Source organism: Leptopilina boulardi, unplaced genomic scaffold (genome assembly GCF_019393585.1).
Source record: "Leptopilina boulardi isolate dan_hultmark-lab unplaced genomic scaffold, ZJU_Lbou_2.1 LbouV2_193, whole genome shotgun sequence".
Taxonomy (NCBI): domain Eukaryota; kingdom Metazoa; phylum Arthropoda; class Insecta; order Hymenoptera; family Figitidae; genus Leptopilina; species Leptopilina boulardi.
Window position 1 is genome coordinate 240,167 of NW_026137744.1, and position 16,145 is coordinate 256,311.

The window sequence follows — 16,145 nt, forward strand, 5'->3', positions numbered from 1 at the left end:
TTAAGTAAAAATTTTATGTATTATGAAAAATCGCTTGTATGGAAATCATATAGGTATATCAAATAATAATTCGAAGAAATGAAAATTCATCTGAAAGAATAAAATAAAAATTCTATGCAATGAAATTCTACACAATAAAAATTTTTTAAAATGCCTATATTATGTTAAATTAAAATTTGACCAAATAAAAATTCTATATGAAGTGAATTTTTGGTTATATAAAAATTCTGCAAAATACTAATAAATTCAAACAAAAAAATTCGCCTAATTATTGTAATTATTGTTAAAACATTAGAAATAATAATAATAATAATAATTACCAAGAATTTTCATATTAAAATATTTGCATTATATAGTTAGTAAAATTTTTCATGACTCAACGCAAGAATATATGTATATATATATGTGTATAAATAATATGACGCTTATAATGTGCGGGACTTTCTGATGCGGATGGTATATGAATGTATCTTTTGCGTCCACGTGTAAAGAGTAATAATTCTTACAATGTACGATAAAGCTGTATTTTATATATTGGTATATACCTATGTATATATATATATGTGCCATTCCAGGAGTTTTTTAGCACTTTTCGGAGTAACCTTTCCAAATTAAATGAAACATTTTTTTAATAATATTTATTAATATAAAGGTCCAAAAAAATCACTTTTTAAGTAAAAACAATTGTTTATTTAAAAAATACAACAATAAATAATGCAAAAAATTCACTTTTTTCCTGCAACTCCAAATAAATTGGTTTAAAGATCAAAATTTTCCTTATTTTTCAAGCTTTAATACCGCACAAGAAACATAGAGTCCGAGAAAATATTCAACTCACAATTTTTTAAACAATGTTTGTTTACTTTTTTGTATTTTATTTACTGTGAAACGTCTGCTAAAGCTGCGCGCGACGTTTGGAAGTTGTCGCTTTCCTTATTGAGCAGAAGCTCATTACACTAGCGTAGTAGAAAGCATGTTGTGCGAAAAGTGAGGTTATGTTGTCATTAAACGAAACGTAAAAATTTCTGGTTATCACATTGAATGGTTTTTAAAATTATCTACGTTGCAGTAAAAAATCATAAAAAACATTTTTGAAGGATGAAAAACCTCACTTTTCACACAACATGTTTTTTACTACGCTAGTGTAATGAGCTTCTGCTCAATAAGGAAAGCGACAACTTCCAAACATCGCGCGCAGCTTTAGCAGACGTTTCACAGTAAATAAAATACAAAAAAGTAAACAAACATTGTTTAAAAAATTGTGAGTTGAATATTTTCACGGACTCAATGTTTCTTGTGCGGTATTAAAGCTTGAAAAATAAGGAAAATTTTGATCTTTAAACCAATTTATTTGGAGTTGCAGGAAAAAAGTGAATTTTTTGCATTATTTATTGTTGTATTTTTTAAATAAACAATTGTTTTTACTTAAAAAGTGATTTTTTTGGACCTTTATATTAATAAATATTATTAAAAAAATGTTTCATTTAATTTGGAAAGGTTACTCCGAAAAGTGCTAAAAAACTCCTGGAATGGCACATATATATATATAAACACAGAGAGTTGTATTTCTTTTCTCTTCATCTCCTTCTTCACGGTATTCCTTGAACACACGACTGTGTTCAACAAGTAAAAGACAAGTCAAAGCACGCTACTCTGTGGGTGTTGGCAGACAAAGACCTACCGCGATCAAACATTGCACACCGGTGCATTCGCAGTTGTCTTGTCAGTTCTAAAGCATCGAGTTCATCAGTTCTCATTGTGTTGCTTGCAACAAATCAAGTGCATCTTGACCACTTTTGTATATATATAACGAACAATGAAAAACATTTTACGTGCTGAAAAGTGTCAATCTTTATCTCCCCATGTGTATATGGAAAACTATATAACTGACGGTTAATAATAATAATAATAATAAAGAAAGGGAAGCGCGAGCACGTGACACTCGCTGGGAAGAAGAGATGACAGTTCATCGAACACTGCAAATTGATTGCGATAACCAATACATTCACATCAATAACAATACAGGTATAGTGACAATGTTTTATTATAATATTCATGATTGATTTGCAAAATTATCAGTTTTATTTTAGCAATATAATTATCATAAACTCTCAACATTGACGGTATGTGTGTGTGTGTGTTTTTCTTTTAGTTTTCTATTTCTTTTATTGACATAAAGAAAATTGCAAATTTCGCAGCATCGCGAAACTTTTCTAAAGATTTATTTGAAATGTTCAGAATATTTAATTGCAATGTTTATAGTGAAAATTGTGTAAATATTTAAATGTCCCACTTGAATAATATATTGAATATTGTTTAGCGCGAAACTTTCTTGAACATATTTATTTAATTATGGGACATTTAAATCTTTACACAATTTTCACTAAACATTGCAATTAAATATTCTGAACATTTCAAATAAATCTTTAGAAAAGTTTCGGTGCTGTGGGAGATCATTTACAAAATTATTTATACACACACTGGAGAAAGAAAATTTATAAAATTAAATTACATTTTCTTATTAATAGTGAGGAAAAAATTAATTATAACAAAATTTGATTAGAGAAAAAGAAAAAAAATTTTACTCAAAGCCTCATAAATATTTATATTATGTTTCGAATAAATTCTTATTTGATTGAAAAAAAAAAAAAAATTTAATATTTTTCATGAGCCGAATGTTCTAAAAGTTCATATATATGAACGAAATATTTTTTTCATTTAAATTATTAAAAATTATGATGATCATGTAAAATAAAACAGTAAATTAAACAATTATTAAATTAATAACTTCTTTTTAGATATTTTAAACAATATTTTGTAATAAAATTCGTACTTAAAGAAGTTGCAAAAAAAAAAAATTTTTGTTCATAGGATAACGTTCAAAAATTTTAGCTCATTATTTTTCCTTAAAATAAAATTTTAGACAAACATTTTTTTTTGAAACAAACAAATTTTCATTGAATCAACAAAATAGCATATAGCCATCTTTCTATAAATCTGAAATAGTAAAAAGTGAGTTACTAATTTTAATTAGTAAGAATTTTCACTAATTTTTAGTCACTTTTTACTAAAACTTTAGTAAACAAAAATTTTAAACTACTAAATCAAATAGTAATATTTTTCTAAAAATTAGTAAAATTTTTTACTAATGTGAATTAGTATATAGCTCACTTTTCACTATAATTGAAATTTAGAGAGAATTTATTTATCTATATTTTTATTTTATTTTTAATAAATAAAATAATTATTTATCTCTGAGTTAAATATATTCCCAAGAAGCACGTAATATATCCTCAATATCAAGGTAATATTACACGTGAGATTCGTAATATAACGCTGTAATATTACAGTAATCTTAAAATGTCCGCCTCAAGGTAATATTACCGGGAATATTACTGTAATATTAACGGTAATATTACAGACTGATTTGAGTTATTCATAAAGGATAAAAAACGTAAATATATTATAAGTCAATTTGGCTTGTTGGTAAAACTCTGGACTCGTGTGCTTTGAGTTCGGGGTTCGATTCCCTGAATGGGTAGATTTTTTTCGTAAAGAAATGTTCCCATAATATTACTGTAATATTCTCGTGTAATATTACCTTAATATTACGGTATAATATTACTGCAATATTACTGTAATATTACCTTAATATTAGCGCGTAATATTACAGTAACATTACCGGTAATATTACCTTGAGGCGGACATTTTAAGATCACTGTAAGATTACTGTAATATTACAACGTTATATTACGAATCTTACATGTAATATTACCTTGATATTGAGGTTATATTACGTGCTTCTTGGGTTTTTATTAATTATTTTTTTTTAAATGCAGAAAAATTAATTTTTTCCACGATATTGTTTTATATGTCATTTTTGGTTTTATTTTGGTTGTTTTGGCCTCTTCTCTACGGAGGTCAAAAATCTGATGCATTATATATATGTTTTGTTGAATCCCACGTGAAAATATTTCGCGGGAATACGCTTCCAAGGCAATTACGATTGGAAATTTTTAAAATATTTTTTATTTCAAATAAAATTAGAAAATTTTTTTTAAATTGTCCTTTCCCTGGCGGGTCAATTTGTTTACATTGAAGAAAAGTTTTGTTTGAACCACACTTTTTTTTTTTGTATTAACCCAATTTTTTTTTTTTTTGTTTATTTCACAAAAAATATTTGTTTGACTTAAAGAAATATTTATTTCTATCAAATAAATAATAATTTATTTTATATTTATTTCACACTAAAAAAAAAGTAGAATTTTTACCCCAAAAACGGTATAAAAATTAACTACAACAAATTTTATCCTAGTTGAGGGCATCGCACCGTCTATGTGAATTAGCATATTGGTTAAAATTACCCGCAACAAAATTTATCCAGCGTTTTTTCTGTGTTAATTTAAATAAATATTTATTTGATATAAATAAACGTTTTGTTTGATTCAAACAATAGTTTGTTTAACTGTATTGGAATTATTAGTATAGATTAAACGAAAATTTAGTTGTTTTAAACAAATTTTTTTTTCTGAGTCTTGTTTTCTGAGATATGACAATTGCCTCTATAAATAAAAAGAAAAGTATAATCGTGTAAAAAATTAATATATTCGCTATATAATTTATACTCGTATATATATGTAACAGTAGATTCTGATAAACAACGGAGCTATAATATTATACTTTACACAAAGATACTATCATCGTTAATTAAAAACTGTTATTTAATATGACAATTAACTAAAATGAATTTATAATTTTCTATATATATACGGGTGAATCTCTCGAAAAGGACAAATGCTGAATTAAGAAAAAAAAAAAAAAAAAAAGTTCAAAACCACTGTTATGACTATTGCTATGTGAAGAGAAGGACCTAAATAAGTCTCTAAAATACGTTGTTACGATCTTTATGAACATTATTGTTTAAAAAATAATTGTTTAATATAATTAATTGTTTAATATTTTGTCACCGATACAATGATCGAATCCGTTTAAATCTTGTTACTCGAGGGTTTTTGGGGTCGCTAAACACGAATCCGGTGTTAGTTTTTCAAAATTCAAAATGACAGATCCAATATGGCGGACGACAATTTCAAAAATCAGTCCAATTTACTTGAAAATGGTTATTCGGGGGTTTTCGGGGTCGCTGATTACGAATTTAAGGTCCGTTTTTAAAAATTCAAAATGGCGGACGACAGATTTAAACATCCATCCAATTTACTTGAAAATAGTTACTCAGGGGTTTTTGGGGTCGCTGATTACGAATCTGGAATCAGTTTTAAAAAATTCAAAATGTCGGACAATTATCTTTTAAATCTATTTAATTGGCTTCAATATCGTTAATTAGGGGGTTTCAATAACGGTGAACACAAATCTGAAGGTAACCCAAGTAACCATTTTCAAGTAAATTGGATTGATTTTTGAAATTGTAGTCCGCCATATTGGATCCGCCATTTTGAATTTTGAAAAACGGACCTCAGATTCGTAATCAGCGACCCCAAAAACCTCCGAGTAACCATTTTCAGGTCAATCGGATCGATTTTTGAAATTGTAGTCCGCCATATTGGATCCGCCATTTTGAATTTTGAAAAACGGACCTCAGATTCGTAATCAGCGACCCCAAAAACCTCCGAGTAACCATTTTCAGGTCAATCGGATCGATTTTTTAAATTGTTGTCCACCATATAGGTTCCGCCATTTTGAATTTTTGAAAACGGACTTCAAATTCGTAATCAGCAGACGAAAATCTTGAAGGAACGATTTCGTTTGATTTTTTTAACATTATTATTCGATAATATTACATGTTTTTTTTTTTTGACATGGCCCCCTTTGACCCCCTGTAATTCCGAAAGGGGGCATATGCTCATCTTGAAATTTTGCAGGGATTATTGGGTCATCATATGTTACCATTTGGCATAAAGAAAGTTTCAAAATTCGAGGTACGAAAAAGGTACATTTTTTTGCATGAGGCTTTATAATCGATGGATGTGACTAGCGATCACGGAGGGGAGTTTTCTTCCTTTAGGCGTAGCCAAAATTTATTGATTCTAATATAAAAATAATAAATTTTATAAAAAAAAGTAATAATAGTATTCGCGATATTTAAAAGAATATTCTAAAAATTATTAATAATATTTATTATTTATTTATCAAAAAACTAAATTTAAAGTGGCCACGGAGGGGAGTTTTTTTGTGTCGACGAACATTGCGAAACTGAAAATCTTTCTGACACTTATTGTTTTCATTTCTTTCATGATGTTGTGTACTGACCAAAACAACATCGTCACTGTAAACACTTTTGAATTCTTCATTTCTCAATTATCATTTTTTTTTTCATTTACTCATTATATTTGTAATTGGTCACGGAGGGGAGTTTACTTTGCGAACAAAACTTATTTAATTCTAGGAAAAAATATTTTACAAATATTTTGTTTTACACTTTATAAATCAATTATAAATAATGTAATTAGTAGATGTTACTAGACAAAAGATGTTTTCCTATTGCAGTATGAATGCAATAATTCTTCTTTAAATAAAACTTACTTCGCGAACGGTAACGGAGGGGAGTTTTTACACTATATAAACATGATTATATTCAATTATTTAAAATTGTCAATTTTTTTTTTATAAAATCTTATTAAATTCTGTTGACTTCTATAATAAGGCCCGCAACATTTTCAATTATTATAATTATTTATTAAAAATAATGTCATGAACGTGTCATTTGTCCTTTTTGTGAGAATGACCCATACACACTTATTCTTATTTATTTTTTCACTTTATTTGTCATTCGCATTAAACGATTCATTGTCAATAAAATCCAATTTTCTGTAATTTAGATTAGATTCGTCAGTGTGATCTAATTTATAATTTCATAAATTTAGCAGTTTTGCGAACTGGGACAAAAATTTTTATCTCAAAACACTGTGACTCATTCGAATTTGAGATAGGTCATGCATACAAATTTCTCCTAGAATAGAACACGTTTTTGTTCCAAATAATATATTATTTCTTTTCTATTGCACATATTATATAAAATAATTAAAAAAAATAGCAAAAAAGAAACATATAAACATGCAAAAAAAAATTATTTTCATTACAAAAATTTTATTTTTGCAAATTAATATTTTCAAATTTATTTTGTATCCTAGAGATTCTGTCGAATCGACAAAAATTATATACCTAAACTGAACGAAAAATTTATTTCATTCAAATAATCGGTTAATTTATTATTAAATAAATATTTACTTGAAAGAAATAATTTTTATTTGAATTAAATAAAACTGTTTTTGAAAAAAATACCATTTAATTGATTCAAATAATAACTATTAGATACAAATAAATATTTATTTGATATATAATAATCAAGTAACCGATTATATTTTTATAATAATAATTTATAATAAAGTTGTTTATATAAAAGAATTTTTTTTTTTTTATTGAAATTCCTAAGGATTCCCAACGGCTATTTTAATCAGAATTCAAAATATATTTTTTTTTGTGTGCGGGGAATCTTTTCAACTGCGGAGATAATAATAATAAAATTTTGTTTTGAACATATTTTCTAAGATTCTTTTTATTTTTAATATTCTGTCAATAAATGCGGGATTTTTTTATAATTTATTAGCATTATTTCACAAGATTTTGTTAATGACAATATACGGCGCAAAGATAATGTCAATGACGTGCCTCCTAAAGCGCGAAAACGATTATCACTGACAAGTGTTTACATTATTTCTCATTTTTTTTTTTTACTACATGATCTCTATATCCTCAAGTAGATAAACGATAACAGTGTTTTAAGTTCATTATGATCGTAAATGTTAATGCAATTGAATTAAAAAAAAAAATTGTAATGTACAAAATATTAGCTAACAAAAATCTAAAGTTTCAGAAAAAAAAAAAAAAAAAAAAAAAAAAAAAAAATAGAAAATTGATATAAATCAACATTTTAATTTGACTAAAAGTACAATTATTTTTTTTAATTTTATTCACTTATCAATTGTTAACAAAATTATCCTTAAATAAAGGTTTATGATATTTTTGAAAATGGCACAATCCTCAAATGAAAAAATTGCTTTTTTCTCAAAAAAATTTGTTAAATTTTGATAACAGTAATACACGCATAAATAAAATCCAAGATATAAGCTCTAAAATTAATTAGTAATTTTCATTTGACAGAATTAATTATATATTTCGAATTTTCTTTTAGTTCAATTTTTATTTCTTCGAATTATTATTTAACAGAAATTCCATTTTAACCAAATTTCAATATTACAGAATTGTTACTTAAGCGAATTTTTAGATAATATCGTTTTTTTTTTTATTTCGTCGAACTTGAAATTGATAGAATTATTTGTTCGTATATTTTCATTAGACAGAATATTAATTTAAAAGAATTTTTATTTTGCAGAAAGAATATTAGAAAAAATTCATTTTTAGTCGAATTTACATTTGATACACTGAAAAAAAAAATTTATTTGATAATAATTGATTACTATTACCAAATAAATATTTAATTGTTTCAAAAATACAGAATTTATTTGTTAAAAATATAGAATTTATTTAAAATAAAAATTATTTGTTTCGCAGTAAATATTTATTTGAGATAAATAGTCAAGTAACCGATTATTTGGAATAAAATAAATTTTTTTTTTTTCAAAAAATTCTTAAAAAGTCAAATTTTTATTTTACAGAATATTCATTTGTCCGAATTAAATATCTGGCATAAAAATTTGAATGCAATTTTAAAAATTAACAAATCATAATTTAAATTAAAAATTCTATAATATAGCAATTCGGTTAATGGAATTTCTGTTAAACAATAATTCGAAGAAATAAAAATTTAGCTAAATGTAAATTCTAGGTAATAAAAGTCTATCAATAATGAAAATTCTATCAAAATTAATTTTAGAGCTTTTTCATATGTCTCATAAAAATGATTAAAATTTCACAAAATTCAATGATTATTGTTTTTGTTTTAATTTCAAAAGAAAATAACGTCGAGGATTAAAAGTAGAGTGCTATTATTCATCTTATTGTTAGCGATGACTCACAAAAAAGAGGAACCTTGCAAAAACTAAAATATATATATATATTATGGTCTTCAAAGAAGGAAGTCCCCAAAAGGGATCATTGGTTACACCACTGTCATTGAGTGCATTCATACTATATATTGTATATATATATATATATTTTAGTAAAAATAATAATAATAATAATAATATAGGGGCTACGTATTTACGTTCAAGGCGCAGTACAAAGCAATTGTCATTTACGGATCATGTTGTTCAAGGACACACGTGGGGGTTCGCCAATGTCGCGGTCGTCGATCTTCCAAGTCGCGCGCTATATCAAGATTGAACAAAGTCTTTTCAAAATTAAACAATTTTTATGTCAATAATCATATAAAGTTGGAATTTCAAAAAAAAAAAAAATTCTTTAAAATATTTTTATATTTAGTATACAAATATTTATATTATAGTTATATACTTTCATAATTCAGATTTATAAAAAAAAAAATGATATATTTTAGTTTATAATTGCGTTTTGCCCGCACTTGTGTCAAGTTTTATATTTTAATATTGTTCTTAAAAAATAATAGCAATAATTTTGACAAATTTTTTAGTATTTGTTAAATTAAAATTCATTTTAAGACTTATTTTCAATATAATTATAAAATAAATAACCATATATATACTTATTAAAAAAGGTTTTTTTTAAGAGTCTATAACAAATATACTAAAAATTAGTTAATTAGTATCTTATTTTCTAAAACAATATTAAAATATTTTTAACACTTTTTCTTTCTGTGTATAGTAAACCCGCGTGTGAAAATCGAATTATGGAAAAAAAACCATCAAAAGCCAGCAAAGTATGGGAAAAATTTTTTTTACCAAACTTTTCAGATTTTTCGCGCACTTTAAAGTATGGGCAAAATTAAGCAAACCTTGGGCTATGAGCGTTTCCCATACTTTTCTTTCATATTACAAAATCACAAAAATCTCGTCAAAATTAGTTCTTCAAAGTACGGCAAACATTGGAAAAAACTCAGGGCTAAGAAGAAATCATTTTTTTTTACTTTTTAAAATTAGTTTTTTAAAGTACGGAAAAATTAGGAAAAATTCGGGGCCAAGAAAAATTCATTTTTTCTCATTTTTAAAAATTTTTAAATTAGTTTTTCAAAGTACGCGGGAAAATTTGAGAAAATTCGGGGCTTGAATCAAATAATTTTTATTTTAATTAAATAAGCTATATTGGAACCAATAATTTCTGTATTTGAAACAAATTTTGCAACTTTAATAAATTTGTAATAATAATATATATAAAAAATTAAATCAAACGATACGTTTTTAAATATTCTCCCAACCAAAAATTTCAGTATTATACCAGAGTATTGGTATTTTCATTGTATCAGTACTGTTGTAGTATCACTCTACCAGTACTGTGCCGATATTGAGCCAGTACTGACTGAAATATATTTTGCTTTTTGATTAATACTATAGTTTACCAAAAGTTCTAGAGTGAACCTAATGAATCTTTTTGCTTAAATATTTTGTTTATAAAATTTTTTCACATTGATTTTATTTTTTAAAATTAAAATGTATTTTATTTTGCTTTTTTGTAGGTAAAATTATTTAAGCAAAAAGTTTCCTGAGACCAATTCCAAAATATTTTGCAAGATTTTTTATTATTGTTTTCAGATATGCAATAAACCAAAAAAAAAATTTTAAACGATAATTAAATAGCTAATTGTATAATTATATACATTATAATTATTTTATAAACATTTTTAATTTTACTGAACTGTTTTTATATATTATAAAAACTTTGGTTTTAAAATAAAGATATTTTTATATTTATTTTTTGATTTTTTAATATAATAATTTGCAAAATATATATTATAAGAAGGAATGAAAATTCTTTGTGTTTTCGATTTTATATAATAAAATATTAATTAGTTAGTTGACTTATTTAATTAATATTTAATTTGTGTTGGGTTACTAAAAATTTCAGACACTTTTCCCTAAGTATACAAAAAAAGTATTACCTGGAGCAGAGATTTCACTATTGCAGTGAAACTTATCTCTGTTACAGTTAAAGCTTTCTTTTCGTATACAATAAATTACAAAACTGCCAGTACTCAGCCAGTACTGAACCAGTAGTGGTTACCAGTACTGGTGCCAACTCTGGCAGCCAATAATGGTAAAATGTTATCATCCCAAAGTTTCGCCAAATCTGGCGCCAATACTTATCAGTACTGCGCCATTAGTAAATTTTTGATTGGATTATTTGATATAATTTCCATATATAATCGATTTTTCATACTAGAGAATATTTACTTAACCCGAAAAATCATTTAACAGAATTTCTAATAATTGATAGAATTTTCATTTGTCCAAAATTGTAAATGGCCGAACAAACAATGGACAGAAAGATTTCGGCATGATTTTTGAAATCAACCAATCAAAAATTATCCATAAAATTGTGATTGGTTGATTTTTAAAATCGCGCCGAAATCTTTCAGTCGATGATTATTATGTTTATTCGGTCATTTGCAATTTTTGGACAAATGAAAATTCTATCAATTATAGAAATTCTGTTAAATTATTTTTCGGGTTAAGTAAAAATTTTGTATTATGAAAAATCGCTTGTATGGAAATTATATAGGTATATCAAATAATAATTCGAACAAATGAAAATTCATCTGAAAGAATAAAATAAAAATTCTATGCAATGAAATTCTCCAATAAAAATTCTTTAAAATGCCTATTATGTTAAATTAAAATTTGAGCAAATAAAAATTCTATGAAATGAATTTTTGGTTATATAAAAATTCTGCAAAATACTAATAATTCAAATCACAGTTTTCCTAAAAGTATCAAATTGAGACCAAAAATTGTATCAAATCTTTGCAACGTTTTGATGCACATAAGTTATATCAAAAAAAGATCGTTTTGTGTATAATTTTTAGAAATGATACACGAAACGGTCTCATTTTTTGATGCAAAAAATTTAATCAATTTATATCAATCATGGCCGAATTGAATCGACTCAAAATTAAACGAATTTTTTTCAGATATTTTGGTAATAGTACAATTGCGGAGACCATTTCACTATTCAATTTGAAAATGAAAATAACAGAAAATCAAAGACAATGTGCAATTCGATAATTAAAAAGTGACAGCTTATAAACATAACCTAAAATGCATGAGAAAAAATTTGTCGATAAAATCAATATTGCCGAGCTTTTTAGAAGGTAGATGGCAGTTTTGCTTTTTATAAAAACGATTCAGAAAAAATTTAAAGAAAGAAAATAGATAAGTGCTGCCATCTACTTTCTAAAAAGCTCGGCTATATAGATTTTATCGACAAATTTTTTCTCATGCATTTTAGGTTATGTTTATAAGCTGTCACTTTTTAATTATCCAATTGCACATTGTCTTTAATTTTCTGTTATTTTCATTTTCAAATTAAATACTGAAATGGTCTTCGCAATTGTACTATTACCAAAATATCTGAAAAAAATTCGTTTAATTTTGAGTCGATTCAATTCGGCCATGATTGATATAAATTGATTAAATTTTTTGCATCAAAAAATGAGACCGTTTCGTGTATCATTTCTAAAAATTATACACAAATAACGATCTCTTTTTGATATAACTTATGTGCATCAAAACGTTGCAATAGAAAAAGATACAACCAAGTTTACTGGTTAACCAGTACTGCGCCAACACTTGTTGGTTGCGCCATTAGTAAATTTTTGATTGTGGCTTTTACTTATATATACTTATAAAAGTTTTGACGTAATATTAAAGATTTTTAAACAAATATTTTAAAAAGTCATGTGATATATTAATTCAAAGAACGCGTCTCTATTGAGATATTTTACAACAAACGTAAAATAATGGATTTATATTTTAGAAATGAAAATAATCAGTAAATAGAGTTTATATTATAAAATATTTTCTTCCGCACATGCAGAGAGATAAATGCAGTTAATATAAGTTATACATGCAAAATGATGACGCGTTTTGCGTTTTAAGAGTAAATTGAAGCGTCAAATATGCAATTATATACGCACACATACAAAATATATAATATATGCACAAAGTACGATATGTGATAAAAAAAAAGAAATAATCGCGGGACAATACTTATTGGCAAATGCCAATAACTTGATAACAAGAAAAACAGTGAAAGGTTAAAATTGTTCTTATAAATCATAACAGGCTTATATTATTAAATGCGTAGTTTTCAAGATTTCATCTTTTTGCGATGCATATATATATATATATATATATATATATATATATATATATATATATATATATATATATATATATATATATATATATATATATACATTTAGCCTTTTCCTCTTCATTACGTCAGATAAAATTATACAAAACTCAAAAAATAAAATAGATAAACATTGCTCGATTTTGTTTTTTAATAGATAGAAATTTTGTTTTTTAAGAAAAACATTTCTTCATGAAAAAAAATCATCATTCGTAAAAAAAAAAAATAAATAAAAATATAAGAAAAAGTTATTCTTTTCATTGACGCGTTTTTTATCCGATTAAATATATGATGAGTAATGTTGTCTTTTGAAAATTTGCATTCTTGAAATTCTATTTTGTATATACTTCTATATATATATTTTGTGTGTACATGAAAAGTTTATTAACACCTCCGGCATCATTGTAAATGTTGCTCATCCTAAAAATATTTTCTTTACAGATAATATACACGTGCGTCAAATTGCGCAGTTTGCGATTGTTCATGGAATTTTGCCAATTTGATCAACATCAATAATTTAATATGTCGAAGATATAAAAAAAAAGACTCTTGTATTTTTTGAGTTCATCCAACTTGAACAGAAAAAGAAAACAAAAGTAATACACGTAGAAATATAATGGATCAAGTTTTGTTCGAGACAATAAAGAGAGAAAAAAACAAAAGAGAATTTAAAAAAAAAAAAACGAAAAACAAAAGATAAATAAATAACGAAAAACAAATACAAAAAAAGTCGTTACTTAAAATTAGAAAAAAAAATAAATTAAAAGAACTAATAAATAGATTATAAAATAAAAATAAATTATAATTAATATAAATTTAATTACAATAAAAATAGTTTTTGTAACTAAAAAATGACATTAGTTTAAAAAAAAGTCCATTATTTTAGAAAGAAAAGACAAGTTCAATAAATTCTCTATAAACAATGGATGATGAAAACTTGATTAAAATTAATGCACACACAAACGTTAATGGATGATGAAAACACTGTTTTTTATGTCATAAATACGCGTTAGAGATTGAATATATTTACTGTTGAGAGAGAATCAGAAGTCATTTGTCATTTATTGACTTCTGGTGATGCGTAATATATAATATATTACTATAAAATACAAGTTCACTGAAATTGAGAAAATTACACGGAAAGTGGTATATATATAAATACAATTACAAAACGTGTCCGATTGCTATGAGGAAATTAGAAATTACTCGCTTCATTCATACTATTATACATATATACTTAAACGATTAGTAATAAACAATTTCATTTTGATGTTTTTTTTATAAATTTATATAAAAAATTAATTTAAACTAATTTCATTTTATTATTAAATTATTTATTTACTATACTTTTACTATATTCACAGAAAATTAAAAGGCATTAAAATAAATTGCAACGCTTCTTATTTTAATCCAATTTTGATTATTTTAATACCAAAATGAATTAAAGTAAGCAAAATTGGATTAAAATAAGAAGCGTTGCAGCTTATTTTAATGCCTTTTAATTTTCTGTGTTATTTTTTTTATTTATTTGTACCAAAGAATTTAATTGTAAATTATTTTATAATTAAATATTTTATTAAAAACACATTTTTTTCTCAGAGATAAATTATTATTTGTTTCAAATAAACAATTTTACTTTTGGAACAAATAACACTTTTTTTTTAAATTAAATAAAATAAAAATGAATGTACAAATTATTCATCAAATAAAACTTTATTTGGCGTAAATAAAATTTTTATTTAAAATAAAAAAATATTTATTTATCACATGTAAAATATATAGTTTTTCATTTGGATATATATGTAAAAATGGATTTTGAATTGTTTTTAGAGTAATAAAATTTATAGGCTCTGAAAATAAATATTTTTTAAAAAATATTAAAAATGAAAAATTGAAATGTTTTTCAGTAAAAGTGAGAGCAATATTGCATTGTTATAACACTTTGTGTCATAAAAATTGCATTTTAAAGATCTGACACAGTAAGAAGATGAATAATTATAAAATTTAATCTTTTTCTATATTGTCATTCTGATTTTTATTTAAATGCAATTTTTTTATGATTCAAATTATTAAAAATTAAATTATCTACTCTTTTAACTGCTTTTAAAGGAAACTTTTTCTTTTATTTAAATATATATATATATACAACTTTCGTTTAGTTTGTTTAATGTCTCTTTTTTCTTAATTATTATGTCATTTAATTATAATGAAATGAATGAAAATTTTTTGAAGAAAATATATATGTATATTATTTTCTTGAAAATTTTCATTTAAAAAAAAAAATTTATAGGAGAAATGGTAACAAATTTATATTATGAACATTATCTAAGACATCATTTAATTTATTATTTTTGTATGATGTTTTGTGTTTCGACATAGAATGATGTTTAGGATTATAACTTCCGTTATAATCTCAAAGTGGGATTACAAATGTATTTGTAAAATTCACAGGGAATATTGTAAGTGTGCGTGTAAATGCGAATTGAGGACGATACTGGCTTTTAAAAGAGGAAAAGTAACGGCGCGAGTAACGGATTTGAATTTAACATCACTGTCTTTTTCATAGTCTTTCTTAACACTCGAGTACACTTCATCTTTTCTTTCCATGGCAAACATGTCATATATAAAGAATTTTCTTATTCATTGAAATCGTGTTTTGACAAAAAAAAAACTAACGAATTTTCTTGATATTTTTGAAAGAAAATAAAAAAAAAAATTGAAACTTACATTTTTTTTTTTGGGAAAATTAACATTTTTAATTTTTATCATTTTATCTAAAATAGAATTTTCTTATCTTTAATTTTTATCATTATTTTACAATTTGTCCTTGTGGTAAAATTTGTTTT

At 24.5% G+C, this 16,145-nt stretch overlaps 1 protein-coding gene across 1 annotated transcript in view; it reads left to right on the plus strand.

Annotated features, from left to right (window-relative positions):
• Positions 1 to 1,655: 1,655 nt before the first annotated feature.
• Positions 1,656 to 16,145, plus strand: part of LOC127278010 (transducin beta-like protein 2) — an 81,969-nt gene continuing 67,479 nt past the window's right edge. Inside the window, exon 1 of the mRNA XM_051299501.1 lies at positions 1,656 to 2,025. Coding sequence (XP_051155458.1) covers positions 1,959 to 2,025 — 67 coding nt within the window. The 5' untranslated portion in view covers positions 1,656 to 1,958. The remainder of the gene's footprint in view (positions 2,026 to 16,145) is intronic.